The 27,036-nt window shown below is 39.3% G+C and overlaps 1 protein-coding gene across 3 annotated transcripts in view; it reads left to right on the forward strand.

The window, feature by feature from the left end:
- Positions 1-8,899: 8,899 nt before the first annotated feature.
- LOC133026582 (NEDD4-like E3 ubiquitin-protein ligase WWP1) overlaps positions 8,900-27,036 on the forward strand; it is a 29,313-nt gene continuing 11,176 nt past the window's right edge. The window contains exons 1-11 of one of the 3 annotated variants that reach the window (XM_061093467.1): positions 8,900-9,104; positions 15,114-15,170; positions 18,287-18,378; positions 18,631-18,769; positions 20,159-20,283; positions 20,781-20,933; positions 21,082-21,151; positions 22,839-23,020; positions 24,295-24,721; positions 24,855-24,950; positions 26,148-26,322. In XM_061093467.1, coding sequence (XP_060949450.1) covers positions 18,309-18,378; positions 18,631-18,769; positions 20,159-20,283; positions 20,781-20,933; positions 21,082-21,151; positions 22,839-23,020; positions 24,295-24,721; positions 24,855-24,950; positions 26,148-26,322 — 1,437 coding nt within the window. In that variant the 5' untranslated portion in view covers positions 8,900-9,104; positions 15,114-15,170; positions 18,287-18,308. Of the gene's footprint in view, positions 9,105-15,113; positions 15,171-18,286; positions 18,379-18,630; positions 18,770-20,158; positions 20,284-20,780; positions 20,934-21,078; positions 21,152-22,838; positions 23,021-24,294; positions 24,722-24,854; positions 24,951-26,147; positions 26,323-27,036 lie in introns of all 3 variants that reach the window. The other 2 variants (XM_061093466.1, XM_061093468.1) reach the window with 2 other exon arrangements.

Here is a 27,036-nt window from a genome sequence, read left to right on the forward strand (position 1 = left end):
TCAAGTATCCTAACTTTTTCTCCAGAGATCCCTTTTACCAGATTGAAATAATGCACCACTGATTTTAAACAGATGCATATTCTGATTTGATTTCATAAACATATTTACCATTTGAAGCATATTTTGCCCACAGAGCATATATTTTTTGAGTTACTGTAGGGCTCCAGATGACTTATTATTTCACCAGCCACATAATTACCAAGTAATTCTACTTAAATAAGAGACAGAAAAACTAGACTATTTTCACTTCTTGTATTGTTTGTCTTCAAAAAACACATCTCTCATTTGTTTCAATACAATCAACAGAAAACAGAAAACAAAGCGGGGTTTAGTGTGCATGCTTCACATTTGTGGAACCAGATTCCTTAAAACCTAAGGTCTGATAAAACTGTAAATTAGGCTTTAACAATAAATTACACACAGAACAATAAAAAACATGACATAACATATCAATAATACAGACACATCACGATATACAAGGTGGGAAACTACACCTAGAAAATATTGCAGGTATGTGGGGAAAAAAAGCTTTTAGAAAAGCTCCAACTCTCAAACACAAAGCTTAGCTTGTTTCTTAATCCTACATGTTGAGTATGCCTTGAAACTTTGTGTTTGGGGCTGGAGTTTAAAAATCTAAAGTGAAGTCATTGCATACCCCCTTTAATGAGATCTGATAGAATAACAGAAGATATGGCATGTTAACAACTCTTGGGTCAGCAGTTTTATGACATGCTCAACTAAAATCGAACATTACAGTTTTACAAAGTATTTATTGCATATATATGGGGTCAGATTGTGTTTAATAGTGCATGTAATTATGTCTAAATGTCAACCATATGTTGGCTACAGATGACTTTGATGTTTGTTTTTATGTTAAAAGAAGGCTTGTAAAAATACTTTGAAGTAGTTTAATTTATTTGAAGTACTTTATTTGATTTCTGTCATCCTAACTCTGTATTACATGTTGGGCAGTCAGAAAATTGTGTATTGGGAATTAAACAAATACAGGATACTGAATTATCTATATGGGATGGCAAGATTTTAGGTATACATATGTATTTAAATTCATACCCATTTTGTATAATGGCAAAGAGATTTGTAATTTACTTGGTGTCTCTGACAACTTTATTGTTATATGAGTGATAAAGTTACAGAATAGTGGGAAAAGTTCTGACATGTAACACTTGATGGATCAAACAATGATCAGATCATGCAGAGGATTTAGCATTTCAGGAATTCTGGTCACAGAAGCTATTTTTCTATATGTTTTATATTCAGTGGTATTGAAGAGTGAAGATGAACGTGGTCCAGGTGAGAAGCTGGAAGATGTTGGCAGAGCATCAAGTATCCTAACTTTTTCTCCAGAGATCCCTTTTACCAGATTGAAATAATGCACCACTGATTTTAAACAGATGCATATTCTGATTTGATTTCATAAACATATATACCATTTGAAGCATATTTTGCCCACAGAGCATATATTTTTTGAGTTACTGTAGGGCTCCAGATGACTTATTATTTCACCAGCCACATAATTACCAAGTAATTCTACTTAAATAAGAGACAGAAAAACTCGACTATTTTCACTTCCTGTATTGTTTGTCTTCAAAAAACACATCTCTCATTCCTTAAAACCTAAGGTCTGATAAAACTGTAAATTAGGCTTTAACAATAAATTACACACAGAACAATAAAAAACATGACATAACATATCAATAATACAGACACATCACGATATACAAGGTGGGAAACTACACCTAGAAAATATTGCAGGTATGTGGGGAAAAAAAGCACACACACTCTATTTCCTCTCCCTGTTTTTGTCATTAAGCTCCTGTCTGAGTTGTTTGCCCCTGGTTTCTCCAGTCGATACATTAGAAACAATTATTTGTTAGTTGACCTCTGAGCTCTGAGGGAGGCAGATTCGTCTTCATGACAAACTGACCTCAATCTGCATGGGGGTGAGGATGATGGCAAACACCTGAACAAACTTCCATCAGCAGTCACCTGACTGACCATCTCCGGCAGCTGGTAGCCCAGCTGGAGTCTGTCATCACCTCTGCTCCAGCTACAGCGCCTGCCTATGAAGCAGATCCTGTCACCACTCCGCAACCAGTCCCAGCTCCACTTCCCACATCTGCTTTTCCTGACCTGAACACTTTCCTAGGGAGTTCCTTTCCTTCCTGGAACAGTGCAGGAGAATGATCCAGAGACTGGGAATTCAAATGTTGCCTACATCATTACTCCTGTTACCAGCATAGCTGAATATTGGGCTACAGCTAAATGGGCGAGAAATTCTCCGATCTGCGTTTAAGGACATTGTCATATAATCATTACTTGGTCTGATACACGTTTACAGAGGAGAAAGACGTCATCTTGTCCTGCATCGCCCAAACATTGATTAAATTACTAAAAACCCTGAAAATTACATATAATCTTTCTAGGGAAAAAAACAATCCCATCACTGATTTAAAATAACTCATTTAATTTTCACAATGAATAAATGCATGACCCTTCATCCCTTAGCCATGTACCTGCAGCTCCAACTCTCAAACACAAAGCTTAGCTTGTTTCTGTTTTGTTTTTTGGGGGGTTAACTGCAGTTCCAACAGTTTGGACATAGAAAAATGCAAATAAATTGTACTAATGGGCAGGTGGAAACTTTCTTGATTGTTTTCCTATCAAACCAATCAGACAGTCCTGCGAGTAACTGTTGACTAGTCCGTAATATTGCATACCTCCAGGGTAGCATGGAATACAAAGATGAAAAGAAAATGTCAGATAGTAGATACTTATCTAGACCCTTTGCTTGTTTCTGTTATTCAAAAATTAAAGTTGCATGATTCAGTGCTAAACTCTCGGTCCTCCTGTGTCTTTGGATTCCTTCAAACCCCCAAATGTGAATGTTATTAAACAGATAAAATCTAGAGCATCAAAGACAGAAGAAAATCCCCAACATTAACATCCTCAATCCCAGCATGAGCGCCTGCAGCCACTGACGGAGGCATGGATTGTAACTCCTTCTCAACTAAATTAATTCTAAGGTAAGCAGAGTCCTTTTCAAAATTCCCCCAAAATTGTATAGTTTTGCATCTCCTGCTTTTCATTGTCAGTGGTTTTACATTTTGTGGGTGGAGCCCTTTAACAGAGCCAAACACAGACAATGTATTAATTGTTCATAACTGAAAAATAACTACTAAAACATAGTTTTATCTGTTATGTTCTGCCGAGGGGCAAAATGACATTTATTTTTGTGTAATTCCCCCAAAGGGGGCAGGCATGTGGTGGAAGTCCTACAAAGACCAAATGGAAGCTACAGGGCTGAGGGACGGTTGTGGCCCTTTCTCATTTCTGGCCTCTGTACCTGCCCTTAACTTTTTCGAAAATTTCAATTAATGTTGAAAAAAGGAAGTGGTGAGTCTGTATTTTATGGCCGTCTAGCTTGTGTGTGTGTGTGTGTGTGTGTGTGTGTGTGTGTGTGTGTGTGTGTGCGTGTGTGTGTGTGTGTGTGTGTGTGTGTGTGTGTGTGTGTGTGTGTGTGTGTCAGTGTGTGTGTCTGTGTGTCAGTGTGTGTGTCTGTGTGAGTGCTTGTCTTCCTATAGTTTTGAGGGTCAATACCATTGTTGTGAAGATATTTTTTGCTCACAGATTCAAAGGGTTGTTTTAGGTTTAGGGTTAGAATTAGGTTTAGTTTAGTGTTAGGGTAAGGGGCAAGGGAATACATTGTCCATGAGAGGGTTAGGGTTAGGGTTAGGTTTAGGTTAAGTGTAGGGTGTGCCTCTGAAAATGTCTGTATGAAATGTTGTCTAAAGTACTATTACAATAACCTGTACACTTTTCCGAAGTCGTCTGTAAATGGTAGACGAGGAAATTCTATTGATAGTAAAGTCTATCTTGTGATTTATTTCAAAACAATAATTTAGGGCACTGAAGAAGAAACCCAAACACTCTGTAATCTATTTTGGTTCCTTCGTTGTGAAAGTTTGTAAGTTCATTTGAAATTAAACAAATTAGAAAAACCATGTCCATAGACAAAGTCTTGTTTATTCTGAGAAGTATCAATCAGGCTGCTTTATTGGGATATCCAGGAAAAGCAAAATGGAAATTCAACTTAGCAATTCCCAGTACCCTATATGCTGGCAAGATGGCAAGAAGAAGACTGACTAAAAATAAGAAAAGGAAACATACCCTATTTGAAGCAGATTTTTAAAAAAAGTCCTGTTGTGGCACAACAGGACAGTTTGAACGTCACCCATCACTTTCACCATTGCTCATAAAAACGTGTCGTTGTCTTATTCTGTGCTTTCTGTGTTGCCTTAGTTTCAGCTGGTGTAAAAATAACGACACAGACACAACTGACAGACTATGGAATGGTGAATGGGGAAGTCTACTGAAAGAGCACGTCCTGGCCCCAAGCTAAGAGGGGGGATACTTGAGAACAGCTGATTACATTAGTCCACAGCAACAACCCATGAGGGCTGATGGCAAGATGCACTGACACATATGGAGAAGTTCAGGATGCAATACAGGCACTGAGGGAGAATCAGAAAGTAATAACACCCTCTCAGCAGCCAACTCATGTAGTCAGGAGAATACAAATTGTTGTCAAACTTCCAGACTAAGGCCAGACAGTCGACTTTCTTTCCACTTAGGGGTAACTGAGTCTGATTTTAAAACAACTGCTTAGAATTGTGCTCTAAAATTTTGCAGCTGAACACTTGGTGGAAGCGTAAAAGAATGGCACACAGTTGCCCGAAAGATTCAATCTTTCCTTTGTATTTTGATCATTGCTGCATCGTGGATCTACTGGGGCATTGGCATCATCTTATTATACAGACATCAGAGAATTCAGGTCAAAAGAAGACATGAATTAAACAATGTACATATACACACAAATAGCAAAATACAGTCTACGTGCATTATGGGTGTATATTTGTTATGGCAGCTAGTAAACACAGCACATGTAAGGGATAGAACTGCTGAGGAGCTCACAGCTGCATGCAGGGAGAGTTCAGTACAAAGCTCAAGCTGACTTCCACTGCACCACACACATCTCACATGATGAAGACACGCACTATGAGAAAGAGTGGCTTTGTAGCAGCTGACAGGCAAATGGCTTTATGGGAAATATGATATGAGCACCACCACTATGACAATCACAAATAGTCTTAAACGATTCACTCATATCCACAAGGTCTCGCTACCCAAGAGCAGTAAGGCCTTTGCCATCTGTTCACATGGACAGACTTACTTGGGAAAGTTTACAAATAAAGCCAGATTTCTGCGTCAGAAAAATTCGTTAATTCCTTGATGGATCCAAAAGAGCCATTGAGCAGCAGGTTCATTTCTATTCATCAACACTCATGAGATATTTTGCAGTGACCATGTATGCATGAATGTGAATGTGTAGGTGGATGGGATATGAGCCTGAGCCACATGCCGCACATTTCCAGGTGGACTTTGACTTATAGAGGGAACATCGCCTGCAGGTGTGCATGCACAGGGTTTTATAGATCAAAACAGTTTGTTGGTGTACAGCATTTTTATCTTTTGTGCACATGCACAGTTTAATATGGTTCTTGCACACTGTTTCATAAATGAGACACCTGGACTGAAGACTGCTTCACGGACCACAGCCACTGGTACGATACAATAGAGCCCTTATGGCCAGTCCTTAACTTGTATATTGTGGGGAATACAAAGGGATGTTGATATATTCATTTATTTATGTCTCATTCAGGTTTTTTTTATTTAGCTATTTAATTAGTTGTGAGAGTAGTGGGTAAAAACATGCATTGTCTAGCAAATCCCTGGGGGAGTGACTGATATAGAGTTATAATAGAGCATAATTTGTATATTGCATTATAATTTTTTTTTTAACATCCTTTATAATTTGTGTAATTGTTGCTCTGCTGTCTTGACCCTTGCCGTGCTCACCCCTTATCACCAAAAGGACCATTATGGAAATAAGCCTCTGGGCTTTATTGTGTTATCCTGTGTTTTTCTTTTCTAAATGAACGAAATGCCTTGGCACTGCTTGTGTTTTGGTTTAATGAAATTGTCAAATAAAATCAGTCAGTCAAGGGCCGTTCCAGATCCTCCTGACCACAGAGCCAGGGAGAGCGATGGGGATCCACGCTAGCCACTGTACAAAGGCAGCAGGAAATCCCAGTCAGTGGCTCTGAGGACAATCTGAGCAGTCGAGGGTCAGACTAAACCCATCCTGAGAGAATGTCTACTGCTGCTTTACAAACCCACTGTTAGCTCCACCTTTATCTCAGAGGAGTTAATCCAAGTACAGCCTGCAGAAAGACCAGGAATAAATGAAGCGTGCAGAGTTTCCTGCCATCTCCTCTCCTTAAGCTTTGACTTACCAGATGTCTCCAGTGCCTTTTCTGTTAAGTTGACCTGAAGAAGGTTTCCAAGAGGTCTAGCTACCTCTCGCCACTCACCTCCTCACTGACCCTATGATTGCTATGATGTTTTCGGACTCAGGTAAACAATGTTCTGCAAGACATGCTGAACCATTTCATATTTATTTCCCTACACAATATCCTGATCATCTCTCCAGATATAAAAGCTGCAGCAGGTTCAGCATTCCTGCAGCGCTTCCTCAACAACCAGCCCTTTGTCAAATCCTAGATATGCAACTTCCATGCCTTCACTTTCACGATTGCCTTAACCAGGAGGTGGAACCCTGCCTCGTTCTGATCTTTTAATACATTCTTTTTTTGAAAGGATATGGAAAAGTTAAGACATCTGGTTCGAGAAGAAATCCTTAGTTCAGGAAAGATTTGCATATCTCAAACCTCAGAGAGAGCCACATGGGAGGGATCCCTCTCCCAGGACAGACAGAAGTGCAATAGATGCTGGGAGTAGCAGAACACATCGATAAAATAACAATATTTATAACGTTGATGAGAAAAGACAGCGTCAAACATAAATTAAGAGGTGTATCAATGTTTAAAGTGTATGCAAATAAGATTTGTCCGACAGAGATGCAGGGAGCAATCTAGTTTTTTTCGTACTCGATTATCAGCTGCAGCCATGACCCGCGATCACGACCCCACCATGATTAAAGAGAGGATAAACAAGAGCTAAAATATAAAATCACAATGGCAGAATGAGTCTAAACAAAGTCATTCAAATTACTCACTGTATACAGTTACTAAAAGGCGGTGTTACTTTAAGCTACCTTCCCATTTGTTTCAGTGTGGTTTCATCCTTTCCAGACAATTTCCATATACAAGATTGTGTTGACTGATGCTATGAACCTCACTGTAAACTATGGATTATCAACCTCAGACATGTTGACTTTAGGAAATTAGAGTTTACACTTGCAATGCTTTTGCTGGAAGACACAAAACACCCAAAGGCCCCAGGTTATAATACCGAAATTTGTACCTCAGAAACTTCTATTCAATAAGCCAGACCATAACTTAAGCCTCCACGGCAGAGTAAAAGAGAAGTTAGTGCCTCTGAGTGAAACTGAATAAGGTTCCAAATGCAAAAAGGCCTCTGCTAGAATGCCCCTTTTTATAAAGTGCAGTTTATTATGTTATCTAGAAAATAGAGTCTTCCTTTAGTGAGGAAATGATAGTTTAACCAGGAGGGTCTTGGGGAGGAAACTTTTGTCATTATTTCATAACAATGAAAGCAAAAATCATGTGTAAAAAGTCAGATGATAAGCATACTTTTGAGCACAAGATATTACTAGTTTTCTTTCTTTCTTAAAAGGTCTTAAAAGGCCACATCACCTAGATCCTTGCTTCTCTCCATTTGCTCCATTTCCATTTGAGAATTAATTCTAAGATTTAATTGATCACTCTGTAAAGCACGCCGGGTTCTGGCCCCAAGCTAAGTCACAGAATTGTTGACCCCTTATGTGCCTGCATGCAGCCTTAGATCCTTAGGTGGAGCCCTGCTGGCTGATCCAACGTCTAGGTGGAAAACTAAAGGTGACCTTGCTTTTGCCTGAGGAGAGAAGCCTCGTGGAGACAGTGACTTTTTAATCACTGCTTAAATCCATTTTAATAGACTTGCTGTCATGTGATGTCGTGTTTTTACTGTTTTTATTGTTTTCTTTTCACCTTTTCTTTGACTGTAATTATCGTATTATGCGTTCAAGTTTCACGTGACATAGCTCACATTGCATCCTGCTGACTATTATTTGTCTTATATTTCATTTTCATATATTCCATTTGTTTGACAAGGACTATGCTCATTCACCAACCGCAAAATGACTGTAAATGAGGCCGAGTTAGCTAAACAGGCAAATTTTCATCTGTTGTCCCTGGCCAGTTTTTAAAACTGCAACCTAAAATGTAAATAAAGCTATTGTTGTAGTCAACACATACAAGCAATATATACAAGCTAATATTCAGACAGGTACAATGGATAACAGTAAGTAGCAACACAACATATGAGACAAAGCACATCCAGTAAAAAAACAATAAAGACAAACTGCAGTCAGTAAGCAGTCAGTCGTCTAATGTGCTAATATCTGATCAACAAGCCAGTAAAAGAACGCTAAGTATTTACTTTAGATATTCACTTTTCTAACTTTGCTGTTAAAGCACAAAAACACTGATTTTAAAAAGTTCTGAGATAAATAAAGTTTATTATTAATATTATAATGTATTTCCTCCTTGTGACCCTTCAGATGTACTTTGAGACCCCCTGGGCTCCTGATCACTCCGGCTGGAAACCAGTGTAATATGCTGCAGGAGAAACTGAAAGAGTGAACTGGTGAATGATGAGAGGAGATAAAAACAAGTCTTGAGATTTGAGACAAACATTATCACTAATGAGAGATGCACAGTGTCATAGTTTACACACTTCTAATTAAGTACTCCAACGAACAGAGCGTTTTGTATTTGTTGTTTTGCAGGAACAACACATAGATGTGCAGTGTTGACTGGGGCTGACTCGTGTCCCGTGTTATTACACAGCAGGATTTGGGGTGGACTGCTCGCCGGTCGGAGGCTTCTGCTCAGAGATGGCAAGAGCCCCGTAGCGGACTGTGGGGCCTGTCTGTTTGGGTTCTTTACCGACAACTGTCACGTTGAGAGAGCCGCAGAGTGGGCAGGACGTGGGGCTCGAGGGTAAGCTAACACTCCATTGCTCGTCCGGCTCAAACAACCAACTTCCTCTCGGTGTCAGAAAGAATTGATGCCAAGTCTGAGTTAACGTGAACCAAACTGACTAGCTCCGCGATGGCGGACAATTAGCCCGGCTGCTAAGTAGCTAAGTCAGTTAGCACGTTAGGCTAGCTGGCAGCAGTGGGATACTAGCTAAGTTTGTGACGTTAGCTTGCTAAACTAGCCGTGTCTGTTGTGTTCTTATAGATTCAACCGGCACGTTGTGTTGTTTAATTTGTGTGAAGACACTGTTATCTGGTTAGCCATCTGGATATCGTAACGTCAGTTGGGGCAGTCAGCTAGCTTTAAGCTAGCTACTCCCAACAAACATCAGTGAACGGTTATTTTGCTCTGTAGCTAACTGGTAGTTTATTGATGGCTCAGCTAGCTGACTTCAGCTGGTGTCAGTACATGGCTACATGTAGTTAGCCTGCCTCATCTGACAGATGCTGCACGTATGCGAACACAAGTTTACAAAACACTGGCCAAGATTGTATACGTTTACCACACGGAGGCTAGCAGTTTGTTTATGAGCTAACATTAGCAAGTGGGTGGATTATCAAAAGTTAGTCGGTGTGCGTTAATCAAGCCAGAGGTAGTGTGTTTATGATCAGTGTTAGCGTTTGAAATAACATGCTTTTGTAAGCTAGGGAGAGTTTGTAAGTGTAGACAGTCTACTCCCTTATTACTGAATTATCTATGCTGTTGTTTACCGGATTGTGACATGTGAAGAGAAAACAACATGGGAGATCTTCTAACTTTTAGAGGCGTTGACGTTTTGTGTCTCGTGTTTGTGCACAATACCTGAGACAAGACACAGGTAGACGTAGGCCTGTCAAGAGGCTGGCATGCCGCTATTTAATACAGCATTGCTACAACATATCAGTAGCGCCCCTTCTATAAATATTGGAGAGGAACAATGTAACACTTGCACTGTAAGAGTCACACACAGGCAAAGACGGGATACCACAGTGGTAACCCAGTAAATATGGACTTAAACTGGGCTCAGATTACAGGAGGGCTAAAATCCAGGCCGATTTTGTATCACACACTAGAGGGGAATCTTCACAGATGTGCTTCCTCTAATCACAAACATGCACACACTACAAGAGTTGAAAATAATGGCACAACACCCACTACAGAATGTTGTTAAGCTCATCACTCCAGTCCATTTGTGACGCACCTCCTCATGTCACATCTCTGACATGATCTCCTGAAGAAAAAGGTGCAAACAAAAATAAAACAATGGTAACCGGCTTAGTGGGACTGTTGGTTGCAGTGATATAAATCCAAAGCAGAAAAAAAACTAGTTTGAATGAGAAAATGGTTGGTGTGACGTGGTCAACATGTCTTACTTTTGCGGCGAGAACCGGAGGGGGAGATTTTAATTGTTAGTTAAATATGTGTAGACGAACATCTCGACAAGCCTTTCCTGCAGCATAGCTGTCCACTACACTTACAGTAGTTTGTTTTGTGGTCCCTGTTTCAACAGCTTTGTTCCACTCTGAAACTACTGACGTAATCATCCCAATTTGAAATCATAAATATTAAAATTTTTGATAATTATCAGGGCGGCCCCTATGATTCTGTGGGGGGTTCACAGCCAAGGACGACTAATATTTGGGTTGAACATCAGTAGCGACTAAGGATCCTCCTTTGATTCTCACTGCGACCTAGTCAAGGTTAAATCAGCCTGAAATTCCTGCAGTCTGAGCCCAGCTTCAGTCAACACCTGATGGGAATCACTTTCAATAAAGGTTAGGGCCAGGCTGTCTCCATTCAACTTTTGTGGATATGGTACACAAGATGGTCAAACAGTTATTTCAGTGGCTGAGGAGGGTTTCTGTACACTCCTCGTTATTGTATTTAAGGACCATTAGTTAGCTTCCTTGTTGTCAGTGTTTAGTTTGTTGCCACACTGGTAGGTAAATGCAAACAAGAAGCTTTCACCTAAGAAACAACTTTTGCTGGATGGCTCTTAAATATTGTTCCTTTCACCTTTTGAACCCGAAGAGTTATAGCCTGCCACCACTGTGTGATACTGGTGTGTAATACCAACATAAGGAATAGTAATCTAAATCAAAAACCTAGGTGAAGAGCTCGGTGACATACTGACACTTTCCCTTTATGTAGAGACATTTAAAGGCACAATCTCTGTCTCTTTACTGAGGCTAAACTGTGAAGTAATCAGAAATTTGCTGCAGTGAAACTCTATTTGGGCTAGACGGACTGATGAAAACCTCCTGACGCCTTCTATTATAACATTTATTGAGACCATGGCTTGTTTTTCGTTAGTTTTTCCATATTTTATGGATGTGCTGTGTATGCTTGAAAAGGGACTTCAATCCTGTTCATGTTAGCGATGAAGTGGGGAACCCTGATCTTATGTGTATAGGCCTGGTTATGCGTGTTGGTGTGTAAATTGTTAAATATGTGGAACCTTGAGGACCTTAATAATATTTATAGCAGTGTTGTTGTACACTTCTGACTTAGATATCTTTATACGATACTGAAACAATGCCATGATGAGACCCACAGGTTTCCAAAGTGCCATTTTGAAGTTCAGAGTAGGCACCTCAATCTCTGCCTATTTGAAATATGGGCAAAGAGGTGGAGCCTGAGTGTAGCTAAGATTGGTCAAATGAATGCTGGCTGCTGAAACAAACCCACCTAGCTTGACGCTACTTCTCTAACTAAGGCTAAGAAGTATGGCTAATTGCTACGCTGTGTCGCTAATCAGCTAGCGATGTGAATTACAGTCTACATAAGACGTCCTCGGATGTTACAACGTCCCACATAAATTATGTCTCACAGGGGCCTGAATGAGCACTCAGTGTGCAGATCTAGTTTCTCATTGAATGTTCTCCATAGGTTTTAAAGAATTGTCCAAAAAATCCTCACACGGAACGTTTGGTCCTTTAAAGAATTTGATACACTAACAAATTCTTGCTTTTCTGTGAAGTACGTTTAGTCTAAACTATTTTATATATCAAAAACTATTGATTACTACTCCACAAGCAACAGTTTATTTAAATTTAAATCAAATCTTGCACTCATGAAACTTAAAATTATTAAAGTTATGACTTTGATTGAATTGAGCTTTTATAATCATTACAACCCAGTGCTAATTTCTTCTTCTTTGCAACTGGAGACAACACATGGTCGTCACATCTACGTCCTTTAGGCTCATCCGCCCCTAATAAAAATAAGAAATAAGAAACATAAAATCATGATATAATTGCAGAGTTACAGGCTGTTACTTATGAAAGAAGTTTTTGTGTTTTGGTTCTGTAGATACTCAACTGTGTATTTGAATGTTGTTTTAAATTTAACTGTGTATTTTCAAGACAGTGAATAAACAGTGTACACTTCAACCACATTAAAATTATTGTTGTTTTTAAAAGAATATTTAACCAAAAGCCTACAGACACTATAGAGTTGAAATTTTACCCATACGTTTTCACACAATATGTGGAGGGAAATGTAGCCATTCTCACTCTTTGATAAATGCGCTTTTCATTATAAGCAACCAAATGAGGATGTTGGAAGAAAACGTTTTTGTATTACTTGATTGATAAAATCATAATTTATTCTTTTTGGGGAACGTTCACTGTTGTGTCAGTAAATTCACATTGTCAGTGACAACACAGAGCAAGCGGTGCCCAAATCAAGTATTAATAATGTATTAATATATTAGGGTCATTGCTTTACCAATATCAACCAACATAACCAGTTTCTCCAGAGGATGTGGATGTGCGAATTTTGTAAACAAAAACGTGATCTCTGCAGTGGAATTAATACTTTTCGTACTGCCTCTTGTATGCTGCCTCTGTAGATTTGTGTTGTTGTGAATGCTTCTGACTGGAGAATCTGAAAATGCACTATTCCCATGTGAAAGGCAAACTCCAGAGAATATCCGGACCCCATTTTGTGGTCATTCTCTGGAGAAAGCAAACAGCATTAACATTGCTGTTTACATCACAGAGTCTACCGTTAGCTATAACATTAACAGCAAGTTTTTATTATATATGGGAAAGAATCCCTGCTGCAGCTGTGGCTGCTGTGTGGTCAAATACTGGCGGTTAAGGGTTTAGTGTGTGATTTCTTGTTGTAAAAAATCCACCAGCAGTACAAGCATACCAGCAGTGTCTTTTGTGTGTCCATCTTAAAATGAATTTACATCCTCCTCTATCCCGTTTATATCAGCTTTGGGACAACGGGTAAGCTCAAGCCTATCAGGTACTCCCTCCATGCCTGCTTGGAGTGGAAGCACTGTCATTCACAAACTACTAAAACTCTTTAATAGCAGGCTATTCAGATAATTCATGGGTTTGGATATACTGTGCAGCACTACTATATGAGTGCCGTGTTTAATGTCTGTCAACAACCTCCTTTCGAAAAGCTTTTGGCAGATACACCACAAATATGAAACACATTTTCTTGCAGTAAGATGGTTGTTACCTGTTTTGTAAGCAAATAGACCACTATACAACTATTACTGATCTTTCTTACTACAGGCAGGGAAACAAAGTACAACTGGAACAGACCTGATATACACGGTTAAACAGTGTCTCCTCTCAGTTGACAGCTTTTTTATTGCTTCTAATAATTACAAAATAAAGTAGAGATTGAGCTGTCACATAAATTAAGCAGGCAAGAAACTTCAGTATAATATATCGTTTTTGTATATTTGTTGTGTCTTGGGTGATAGAGCACCTGTTAAATATTATTGTGCTACTTACCTTTTACTCAAGAGTTGTTCTTTTCATGTTTATAACCTTTTGACCTGTGGCAATTTAATATCTCCCCCAAGAAAATAAATTGTATTTAGTCCTTCATGTATAAATTTAGAATAATTGGCCAATTACTTAAACATAAACTGTTCAAATTGATCATTGTGCAAAAAAATGCTAGTTGAAACTGAGCAATTCAAATTTCTTGTTTTGCTGAAACAGTCAAGAGTATACTCACTTCATCATTGTTAAAGAAATAGTTAATTTTGTGCAGAGACATAATTCAATTACTTATTTAGGTAATTGCTAACTAATTTTGTATTCATCCAATACATTTTGTGACTAATTATTGCATCTCACACATGATGTGGCTGGCATGGAAGGATCCACCTGTCGGTTAGAATGGACTTAAACCCTGTAAAAAATGATCCACATAGGTTAAAAGTATGACAGGTCTTTAGCCGACATGATGAGGTGTAACCTAGATGTGGGACAGCCCGACATGTCCACCAAGTCCAACTGCAGTCTTGGAGAAATTCCTCTTTTCTAACCACATGTAGTACATGCAGACTTGCAATGAACGTTGCTCTCAGTTGTTGAGGATTTCTTTACTATGAGCTAGTGCCGTTAAACATATTTTCCGCATTATTTTATTTAATGGATACCATAATTTTGTGATGTATGACTCGTGGGGATCATGGTGAAATGTCCAGAATTACTTCATCCATTAACTTGTCGCATCCCATTTTTCTACATTGTCTGTTGTCTACACAATATATTTTGGAGGAGGATAGCAAGGTTTTAGTTGTTTGACCATCTGCAATGCATTACTTCACAAATGCACAGGGAGTTAAAATATCCCTGTGCAAATATCCCTTCTTCTACTGTGCTGCTTATACAAATATTATGGAGATTGCATTAAATGCCTGTATAACTTTGTTGTCATCACCCTGGGACTCTGACTTATGAGTTTACTTCTGGCATATTTACAATATTCTGTTTTTTTCTTTCTGCAATTCATGTATTTCAAAGCATGAGGCTCTTCGTTGAATATATGTCTCAATCTTCTGCTAGTCATTTTGACTGCACAATCATGTGTAAGCATTTAATGACTTTGATTAGGGATGCACCAAGATGACCTTCTAGGTCAACATTTATAAAATAGACTGTATGACCAAATCGGTGTTAGGTCCTTGTTGTGCCTGCTTTGTCCTAAGAGTGAAATCCTTTTTTGTTTCAGAGGAACCATGGGACACGGAGTAGGCTGAACCAGAGGGTCAAGCAGCACACACCAGTTGTAAGTATACAACATATTTACCCAGCATTATGTTTATGAAGAATTCATATATTACAAAATGATTTAGGTACTGGTAAATATTATATGTGTTAAATCATTCAAAAGAAATTCTCACAAATAGCTGAGGTTTGTTACTCGACCAGATTTAAATGTTGTATTAAGAATGGAGTGTCTGTCTTTTTAAAAATAATTTAAGCGGACATTTTTACACTTGCATATTACAGCATAAACAATATAACTTGAAGATTCACTCAGGGTTCGTACGGTCATGGAAAACCTGGAAAAGTCATGGAATTTTAAAATGTGTTTTTCCAGGCCTGGAAAAGTCATGGAAAAAATAATCTCCCAAAAGTTTTGGAAAAGTCATGGAAATTTGTTCTATTCTTATTTTCATGTCGTTCGTTTTAGGGATGGGCATAATTACTCGACTATTGATTAATTGATCATTAAGAATTTCATTGATGACATTTTTTCATCGATAAACTATTGCATGTTCGCTATGTGGCAGGAGGTCGGAATATCCGAGTTGCCCTGAACGCAGCACAGCGAGGCTGTTAGCAGCTGGAGGAAGCAGCCCGGAGTTAAGCATCCGCGGCTCGGCTTCATGTCCGCACACGGACCGTCAGTCCACGCGGAGGGTAACCCGGACAGACCCGGGTCTGGGTGAGGAGTTCCGGGAGTGAGGGCGTTACAACGACCGGACTGAGAGGTCGAGAGCCGTCAGATCGAGCTAGCTCTCAGCGGCTAGCTGCTCTCTCTCGGGGCTCAAGATTACAGCAGCGCATATTTTCAAGTGTAACATTGAACGGATCCCGTTTAACTGCCACAAGAGTTGTTCATCTTGTAATAAAGATCTCAATGAGGAAACACGCTGTTTTTTCTATTTTCACTGCATTTTAATATAGGCTATAAATAGTGAATTTTATTATAAAAATATGAATGATTAATCGAAAAATCGATCGTTAATTCTTCCGACGATCGATTAAGACAATTTAATCGAATGCCCATCCCTAGTTCATTTACGCTGAGTTTTAAATAATTCATATATTTTTAAAGAAATATGCTCAAAATATAAGCAGGCATACTTGGGTTTGTGTCATTTAAGGTACACTGTATGCCTTGGAATTCTCATTGTTAGTTTGAATACTACATTTTGTCACTTTTTCGTGTATACACCGAGATTTCACGAAATGTTCGGTCATGGAAATTTGGTTTAAAGTCATGGAAAAGTCATGGAAAAGTCATGGAAATCCATTGGTCAAAATGTGTATGAACCCTGTTATCATCACAAACCTGCAGAGCTGTTTGTGAAACTGGATAAACAGATTAATAGGCCTCCACAGTGTTTTCCATTTATTACCTACCTACATTAATATGGCCGCCATGGTTTAATACAGTTTTATAATGTTCCTATGTTTTACACCTCTCAATAAGATCTCTAACTTAGTGTTTTAAAAGGTTTTTTTTCTCCATTGATTAGAGCATATGGATTCAACTCACACCCCATAATGAAGTGTACTGATATATGAATATAACCACTGTGCCAGAAGTCCAATGAAGTATGTTAGTGTTTTCTGAGGACACTCAGGGTTTATGATTCCACTCATGCCAAGTTTTCAAAGGCTTTCTCTCTATCTCTCTCTTTCTCTCTCCCTACGCGTGACAGTGTAAACAGGAAGCAGATTGTCTATTTGCAGTTGGTTGCTTAGTTGAAAATGCTACTAACAAGGAACGCAAATGGCGAAAAGTAGGGGTTTCTTTCCTTGGACTAAGAGGTGGAACTGTTTCTGACAGTAAGTGTTAGCACTGTTTTTCATTCACTGCTGGTAGTTAAGATAAGATCTAAACAGGCAACAAATATTGGTGACTGCATCATCATTTCATCATTGAGTCTAAGTTTCTGCCTGTGTAGACTAAAACAGTGACACCAGAGTTTTAAACTGAAATGGGGCCAGCAGTGATTTAGTTAGTTTTAGGGGCCAACCCTAAATCAATTGTAAAAGGGACGGACAACATACAAGCATATCAATATCATTTTTACAGTATTATGGATCAAGCTCAAACAGCAGTTGCTAGCTAGTCCTCAGACTTCTCAACTGTACTTGAGCCCTGTAGAGTTCACCTGTTTCTTATTTGTGAATTTACTGGCTATGTGCCCTTTGTGTTTGAAGTTTACTTACAATTGCATCCATCTTTTTTAAACATGCAGGGCATTCTTCAGGTGTTCCAGTGTTCTTTCAAAAGATTTTAATGATCTCTTTTATGCCTTTAAATCTCACAGCTGCATTTGTTACAGTAAAAAATATGATCCTCCCCTCTCGCCTAGAGCACCGTGTTAGGATGAAAGGCACCACTAGAATGATTCAGGTCTTACTTGTCTACCAGACATTTGTCACGTTCGTACATATACGCATTGGTGACTATGTGTCCTCCGTAGGGCTCTATGGTGGAGTCCCACAGGGTTCTATTCTCGGGCCAATACTGGTTTCTCTTTTAGAGCATACCTTAGAGCATGGCGTCTCGTTCCACTGTTTTGGAAGGCCTTGCATTTTTTAAACAAAAATGCATCATAGCTTGGATGACTTAAAATGGTGTTATAGTAATTAGTTAAACTGACATCCATATATTTGGTGGTACCCATGATGGACCTATTTACCACCTTCAAAATTTGGTATGATATCGTACAGGGATTTTAAGTTGATCAAATTGAATTGGGTGATTAAATTCAGGTTTATCCAGCTGTGGCTCTCATCAAAGGTTGATTTTGAAGAGGTCATACCTGCACTTACTTCATCTTGACTTGTATACTCTTATTCCACTTAATGTCACTGTTGGCCAGGATTTTCTCTGCACTGTCTGTTTTTAAAACTTTTCTGTATACCTTTGCTTTTAATTCATATGAGTGTTGCTTTTTACATAATTGTTTATCGTCTCATTTCTTTTATTATTATAGTGTTTCTTGTCTTTTGAAAAATTTTGTGTTGTAATAGTAATTGCTATTTGATTGCACAGCCCTTTGTTTAAGTCTGATGCTTCAGCAATGCTTTGAAAATAAACTGAGACCTGAAATGACTTAACTTACTTTGTCTGTCGGGTCGTGTGTATGTTTTCTGAAGGTTTCCCACTGTGGTGTATGACATGGCCACAGCCTCATCCAGAGCAGAGTCTAGCCATAACCACAGAGGAACGTCACAACTTCATGCCATTGGTGAGTCCAAACACACCAGGCTGTGATGTGTGGGAGTCTCTCAACCGTATCACTCCCTTTAGTGCTCATGCTGACGCACCAAGTCAGCAGGAATTACTGTGTGAAAAATATTTTTTTCTTCCAAACGGGATCCATAACATATCATATTATGTAACATGACTGTTTGAAAAAGTGCTGGCTATATAGTGAACATATAAAATGTTGAAAGTAAAGATCTCCACTTGTTTCTTTGCCTCCCTCATGTACTGCCAGTTTCCTGTGCCAAGATCAAGAGGAAGAAGAGCCTGTTTGGGACTTCCATTTATGTGGAGGTGACAGCGGAGGGGGAGTCGCGCCGTACAGTGAAGTCCCACAGCTCCTCCAGTCCTAAATGGGATGAGAGGCTAACTCTGTAAGATGCATCAATTTGCATACTCTGAGATTCTGAGCGTCTGTGTGTGTCAGAAGCTGCTTTACCCGAAGCAGCCGTATGTGTGAACGCTAATGTCCAAATCAGATTACACGGACATCAAACAGACTTAACCTTGCCAGCTCCAGAGTACAAGTCTGTGTCATGTCTGATTGAGCCCATATGTGAATGTGTGAATTTAGAGAGGACGAGTGAGTGTGGTGCTTCCTACATTCTCTACACAAACAAACACCACCCATCTCCTGCACTAAATTGAGCATTTTCAGTTACCTGCTGAGAGAGAGACTTCAAATGTAAAACAGATCTTTTTTGAAATGTAGTTGTTCAGAACCGAGTGATGGAGACTAAGTAATGAAACCTCTTTATCCAACCTTTATTTTTAGCAGGGATAAAATGAGGCACAATGTAAATTCACAGTAACACAAACATGAAAAAGTTTGGAATCCCAAACGGTTTGCTTCCATGTAAAAAGCAGTTGAAAATAAAGCAACAGTTCTTTCCTCCTTCCGAGGACTTATTTTAGTGTGAAAATGAACTGTATACTTTATGCAACAAACAGAAGGCTTTTGAAACAAGTTTTAGAAAATGTATTCTCTTGAAATTCTTAATATGGCCAGGAAATCCCTCGGGTGGCTCATCTGATAATTATTAGAACAAGGACAAATGCTGTACAACAACACACAGAGCTCTTTGTATCATTTGAGACACTATTGGAGCCTGCAGCCTGAACATAGCAGACACTTGCAGCTCTTTGACTTCTGAATGTCTTCCAAATGCCAAAGACATTTCCTTGTAAATGCTAATTGTCTTGACTGGGTAATTATCACTGGCGAGCCAGAGTGCTGCTTTCTTCATGGTCTTAACTTCGCTCCGTGAATCTTTTGTGTACTAGGGCTGATGTGGTCAACCATTAATACGGTGACTCTGCCTGTGTTGTGTAGCGCGAGAGGACAGAAAACATAAATAGGCAGCTTGTGTGAGCTGAGTACAGCAGTCGCTCTACATGCTGATTTTTTGGAGTTGGAACAGAGGTTATAAAATTGAGAAATTATTTCAATTTGTTTACCATGACTAGCTATGACTATTCCAGCTATAAACTTGGTATTAACTTATTTGGTTGTTTTGACCATATGATGCAAATGTAATCTAGAAGAACGAGAAGCATCTAAATATGTGTGTGGTTTCTTTTTGTTATTTTACTTTTATTTGCATTATTTCTTTGTCAAACAAAATGTATTGTTGGGCTTTGCCAAACCTCTGTAGAATTCAGAAAGATGCTAGGAAACTCGTATATTGTTTTTATACGTTCGATTAAAAAACAAGTCTGATCTGACAATACTGCTGTTTGTTTGTGTGTTCCTGATCATCTAGGAGTGTAACACCACACACACAGGTGGATTTCAAAGTATGGAGTCACAACACCCTGAAAGCAGACGCTCTGCTGGGCAAAGCCACACTGGACCTGATGAAAGCACTGGAGCAGCATGACAGAAAATGTATGATCAAATATCCAATATACTGAACTATATTGGAATATAATATTGCCATGTGTTACTACAGTACCATAGAACAGCAAGTCCATAAAGATATGATTTGATTAGACTAGTCAACATCAGAGCTATGCATTCTGAACTTGTTCTGTCTTTTTGTTACTTTGCTCTTTGTACTTTGTCATATCTTTTGTATACTCTACTATAGTCCAAACAGAATGAACATTCTAGATTAAATACAATAAAATTCTTGGAAAAGTCAGATCATATCATTAAAAAGATGGCACACAAGATTTGCTTTGGTTTTCTGTTTGGCCTCCGGTTGATTTATAGTAGTAGCACTCTTAATCTGTTAAGCCAGTTTATAGTCTGGTAATAAACAGTGCAGATCAGTGTGCTTTTGATTCTTATTTGACCACAACAGATGTTCTAATTGATTGCTTTGAGTTTTTTGTGGTTTTGTCATTCACATTATAATCCCTCATCCCATGACATCTCTGCAGTGGAGAATGTGAAGGAAGTGCTGAAGCTGAGTGTGGAGCAGAAGGGAGTCATCGTGCCTGTGGGGGAGCTGACTGTTTACCTAGATGGACTGACCGTTACCGACCAGGAGGAACCAGCACAGCTTACCAACGGCAATGCTGCAAATGGCACCAGTGAGCTCAGTCCTTGTGTTTTGGATTGGTTGAGATTTTATTTTTAATGTACCATATATAACAAGTGACAATCTGAGGGCAAACAAGAGAAAATATACAAATACATACTGTAGACATTTTACATTGTTCTTCCAATTCTTCCCAGAAGTCCAGCAGAATGGTGATGCCATCCATGAAAATGGAGACTCGTCGTCCACTTCCTCAAGGGCTGCTAACAGGTAAACAAACTAAATGAACCACATATTTTAGCTAACAGAATGCCAACAGGCTGGTAAAAGTTGTATGTTAGCATGATTGTCTTAAAGCCCTAAAGCATTATATGAAGGTCAATTTACTTATGATACTCATTTTCTTTTGTCGTGCATCTCATTAAAAACATCTTTAAATTTTTTTTTTACCATCACAGAGGTCTGTCTTTTGTCTCTCTGTGTCCTCTCCATCCTGTTTATCCCCTGCTCCTGCTTAAATTCATCCGGCTTTATTCTGTTATCAGTTACACTGTTAAAGTGCCCTTCAATGAGGCTAACAGGATTTTTATTGAAAGCCACAAAGGAGGCACGTCTGCTCGTAGCACCAGACGAGAGGTTGGTTGGGAGGGGGGGTTAAGATGTTTGTGGCTGCCTGGCTCCTCTCCTCTGCATTGCAGTTGCTGAGAGGACTGCAAGGCACAAGCAGGGAAGTAGGAAAAACTTAGTGCCTGATCTTCTAAAGGTTTGTGCGTGTAAAACGTGGGCAAACTTGATTTCAACCGCAAAAAAACATGCAAGCTCATCTACTAATCGTGCGCTCTGAGGATTGTGTGCAGAATACCACGCACTGTCCATTTAGTACGTTTGCCTTAATGAATATAGAGTATCGGGCTTTTCAACCCGAGTGCGCAAAATATTGGGAGGAATAAATGCAAATACTTTAATTTAGCACACCAGTGTGATTTACAAAGCCTGAAAATAATTGCAGTTATTGTGACCACGTCTATATTTAATAAGTTTGAAAGGTAGGTGCTAATCGTCACAGCGTTAAATCAGACCATTGAGGTCAGTGACAATTACAAAATTAAGTTCATTGAATAAAAGTTGCTGCATTAGTTCAACACTCTTTATTTCTCTACAAAATTAAATATTTATGACAAAATGAAAAACTGTTTTTGAAGAAAAAAAAGACACATTGTTGATATTATTCCAAGAGTTTAACAGAGTGAAACCCAGTAGATCTGCATCGTCTTTGACCAGATTTGACTGACAGGGCCTGCAGCATAAGAAAATATAATAATAGGAGCTTTTAAGATTTTCCTTTGTCGTACTGAAATTTTCTCCCCTTGTGACCAGCTGGTCTTCTGTTAACACCCTGGCCTAGACAAAACCTCAATTTGACTCGTATGGCAGATCTTTTTTTTTTGTGTTAGTGTGGTCCCTTGACTGTATACAAAGATAAACATCGGTCAGCTTCCAAAGGTGAAGCAAGATCTCAATAGCTCCCTCAGGGCTGGCTGCAGATGATGTCATATCCCCCTACATGTCAGCAGACAGGGAAGGGGCTAACCCTAGAAAAATCAAACTACACACTGAATAAATATTTCCCAAACATGGTTTCATATCAACCTAAGCATTAATTTGTTATTTGATGCTGTGAAGATGTGGGGGAGACTTTTATTATTGCCAGCTGTCTCAATTGGCCACGGGGTTGTGTCGGCAGGACCTCAGTACCGTGGCTGAACTCCTGCACAGACTTTGGCTCCAAATTACTTCATCAGCTCAACATGGCAGCGCTGATATCCAGGATATTGTGGCTTTATAATTTTAGTTTTATTTAAAAAATTGACATCTTCATTTTAGCAAAACTGTATACATGTCAATTATATCAAGTAAAGTATAGAGTTAATAAATGTTTGTGTTCTCTAACCTAAAGCACGGTGAATGGTACTGACCTGGACCCAAGGTCAGATTCTTGTTCGGCCTCCTACGGTTTGGATGCTCAGGTGCCTTCCACCTCCTGTAGCCCTGCCCTCGGTCACATTCTCAATGGAGACACCACAACCAACTCCACCCCAGTCTACCAGCCCTCAGACAGTGACACAGAAAGTAGGACCGGTGAGTTTGAATTATCACTGGTGTGAATTGCCGTAACTTAAATGAAACCCCTGTGTTTTAATTTAAACAGTTTGTTTGTGAGCTTTTCTTTTCTTTTTTTTTTTTTGTTTCCATTTATGAGTATGATCGCCTTCAGACTGATAGTATCACTGAATATGAATCACTTAGGAACTTGACAAAATATATACTGAATGTATAGGATAAAGTTCTGATGATCACTATCGGAGCATCTTGGTCTTAGACGTGCATATTTTCAGCCGGTAGTTATTGCAGTGCCTGGGCAGGGTGCTTCATGGTTCACTTAGTCAGCGCACAGAGCAGTAGAGAAGAACAGTAGATTCATTTTCATTAAATGGGGCCTGTAATCTCTGCTGCTGTCAGCACCTCTGTGGAAAACTCCCTGGAGGGATAGACAGAAAGAAAGTGGGGAGAAAATAAGCCGAGTGCAGTGTGCTGAGGAGGACAGACAGAGCAGCAAGAGCAGACTGATAACACTGAGCTGATTTTGGCTCAAGAATATCAATGTGTTATTCAAAATGCCAAAAAAGGGTTGTCACATTTGTCATGGGTCTAAAATACTTCCACACACAAGAAATCGGGTGGTTCGATTTCATGGTATTTTTTTACATTAGTTTTAGAATGTCCAGTTTGAATTTCAAATAAAAACATCCAGTCAGTGGTTAAAAGCAGTTTGCTCCATTGAGCACAGAGAGTTCTACAGGCTGACTTTTGGTACAGAGACCAAGACATGCACTGACACGCACTGTTTTTTAAGACAATAGTTCAGAGTAAAGAAGTTTCACAACGACACACACTAGCTGATTAATCTCTAAGCCCATCAGCTATTGTCTGACGATGAATAAGCTTCTGGGGGCAGTGGGCAACATTTTGGGGCTTCCAGAGCATACAGCGGAAATATTCAGGTCAAAACTCTGTCTTCTTTTCGCTGTACATTGGTAACAAGTATCAAAGGTTTCCCCAGACAAAACACAAAACGTTTTGTGGATGTTTTAGGTCAAGAGAACATTTTGGCTAATCTCTATTAACGTATATCTATTAATAAACCGATAGCCGATTCTGTGAATGTGTGATGAATACCTGCTAATAAGCCAGATGGTTTAATCGAGATGGATTGGTTCATAATGTATGTAGATTTCTAGACTACTAGACTTGTTGTAAGATAGGCAAATCACAGACATCAAGTCATGGAATTAGAAAGAGTTTATTCCGTGCTTTCAAACCGCACCATTGTCTTCCTCTGAATTGCCCTGCAGTCAATGGGGAGTCCTGTGACGTGGCTCTCGGGCTATCATCTGCTACAACGGGTGATGTGCTGTCTCATGCAGACGACCACGAGGACTGCAGTCAAGATGCTGTCCCGCCAGACTCTGTCACATCACCAAACAGCACCTCTCAGCCACCCTCCACACAGGCTCCAGCCCCCTCTTCTGCTGCTAACCCTCCTGATAGCAATGCTGTTGCTGCTTCCTCCACAGAAACCCCAGCAGCCACGGGGGCCACCACCGCTACCACCACCACAGCCACCTCATCATCTTCCTCTCCCTCCCCAGCACTGGGAGAAGCAAATGCTTCAGGAGCTGGTGGTGGTAGCCCTAGTAGCAGTGCCACTGAAACAGCAGATGGGGCCAAGCCCCAACAACAGACCCCCAATGCTGGAGCTCCAGATCCTCTACCACCAGGGTAAAGATGACCACCACCAGCCCCTTTTCTGTTTCATGTTAAATATCTATTTTATTTAATGATGATGTATTTACCTTGAAGTGACATTCTAGCCAAGATCTTGGAATTATCAAACAATTGCTGTATCCTTTAGATGGGAGCAGAGGAAAGACCCGCATGGGAGAACGTACTACGTAGACCACAACACCAGGACGACTACTTGGGAGAGACCACAGCCACTACCACCAGGGTGGGTACCTGGTCTTCACTCACTCTTTGTCCTTGGCACCTTTGAGATTAGAATCTGTAACTTTACCAGGTCCATCTGTCTTACTTTTTCCCGAAATATATACAGTCATTCATTCATGTTCACCATAACACCCCTTCATACAAGATGGCTTCCTTTCCGTTTTTTTTGGTCTCCATAGATTTAGACATAGTTAATCAGCGGATACTACTTTCAGTGTTTCAAAAGATGCTGAAGGCAGAGTGTCCAGCTCAATTGTGATGTTACCTTGAAGGACCCTCAGGGTTTATTATTCCATTAATTCTAAGTCTGTAGGTTATGTACAAAGTTTCTCTGTCTTTCACTCTCTTGCTTACAATCCATTAACTTGGAATTTAGGCGGAAAGTTTTATTTCCAACCGCCGAATAACAAACATTAATCTTGCATTGCTGTATCAGCAGAACATCTACACACAACAGGGCAGTCAGAGTGGTGTACGTGCGTGTGTTAACGTATGTGGCGTTGCAAGTACTTTTTGTGGGGAATGCAGGTGTGAAACTAAAGCAGGTCAAATAAAAATTGCAAGTTGGTCCATCTATGATCATTACAAACATCTTATATAATAAGATCACGGTCTAGCGGCTCCACCCTAGCAGGTATTGTATATTGTTGTAAGGGATGTCAGGATTAACCATTTGATAACGTTACGGTTTCATAACCAAAAAACTCAGTCAGAGGAGTTTATTGAGACAATAATAGTGGCACCAAAATTTCATATTGGGACATCCCTAATTGTAGTATATTAGAATATTTTGTTGTATTTTGAGCATAAGTACACAATAAACAATGATTAAGACTCACAGCTTAATAATAATACATTTTAGTATCAAAACGTTCTATACATACTGTAATAATATTATCATGAATTTCATTGGTCATAATATTTATTAATTGAAAATCTGATAATGTGACAGGTAGGCTAGTTTTAGGTGAGTTTTAGTTTAGTGATTTTTTTTTTTTTGTAGCGTCCATTTGCTAGTAGTTCCCAAAACTTTTTTTATGTATTTGAATTGAATGGCCAATAAATCAATGTCAGGTTGAAATAACCACAGAACTTTTATTAAACTTGTGTAAAACATACCTTTGCTTCTCCTGGCCAGCTGCTTACAAGCCTGTTTTTGTGTGTCTTTGTCAATTGTCCTGCTCCTTCACTCTGCCAGCTGGGAGCGACGAGTGGATGACCGGGGCCGGATCTATTATGTGGACCACAACACCCGCACCACCACGTGGCAGCGTCCAACCATGGAGTCAGTCCGCAACTTTGAGCAGTGGCAGAGCCAACGCAGCCAACTGCAGGGAGCTATGCACCAGTTCAACCAGAGATACCTCTACTCTGTAAGTCATTCCTGACCATTCCCACGTCCCCTCAATCACTGTTTTTGTTATATTCATATCTGTGAAATGCAGATTCAATTTACAGTATATTAACTTAGTTTGTCATCAAACTTACTTTTGTCTATTAGTTCAAAACCATACACATGATACCATACACATTAACATGACTAACACTTATATTTAAGTGATGGAAACACTCTCTGTAAATGAGGACATTTGGGATTACTCAGATATTTGTACATGTTTTTTTTAGCTCAGGTCTTTAACAATACTGAACCCAGTATAACAGAAGATAACGATCAGTGCAGTGACTAAACCACTTTGAAAAATATAATTTAGTTTCTGTTGATCTGTTATGCCATTGTACATTTTGTAATGGTTAAGATTTTGGTTTTATTATTACAATACAGAACTCTGTTGCATATCTAGACCTCAGAAATGGCTCCTACGACTTTTTAAAGAGTTTATATTATACATATTTGCCATAGGAAAGGTCACATACTTTGATGTTCAAAAGCAAGTTTCAGATCAGAAACATTTTATTTATTTAGATGAGCCTGGAAATCCTAGGACCAGCTTCTAATGATGGTTACAGATTCTGCAACCCTCACTCACTTCTCTATTTGGCATCTAGCTCAACTTATTTAGACCAAAAGTGAGAACTTTGTTCTTCCAGGATTTAAAATATCTGCAGGCCTTAATCTGCTTCTCTTT

This window comes from Limanda limanda, chromosome 20, assembly GCF_963576545.1.
Source record: "Limanda limanda chromosome 20, fLimLim1.1, whole genome shotgun sequence".
In the NCBI taxonomy this organism is placed as follows: domain Eukaryota; kingdom Metazoa; phylum Chordata; class Actinopteri; order Pleuronectiformes; family Pleuronectidae; genus Limanda; species Limanda limanda.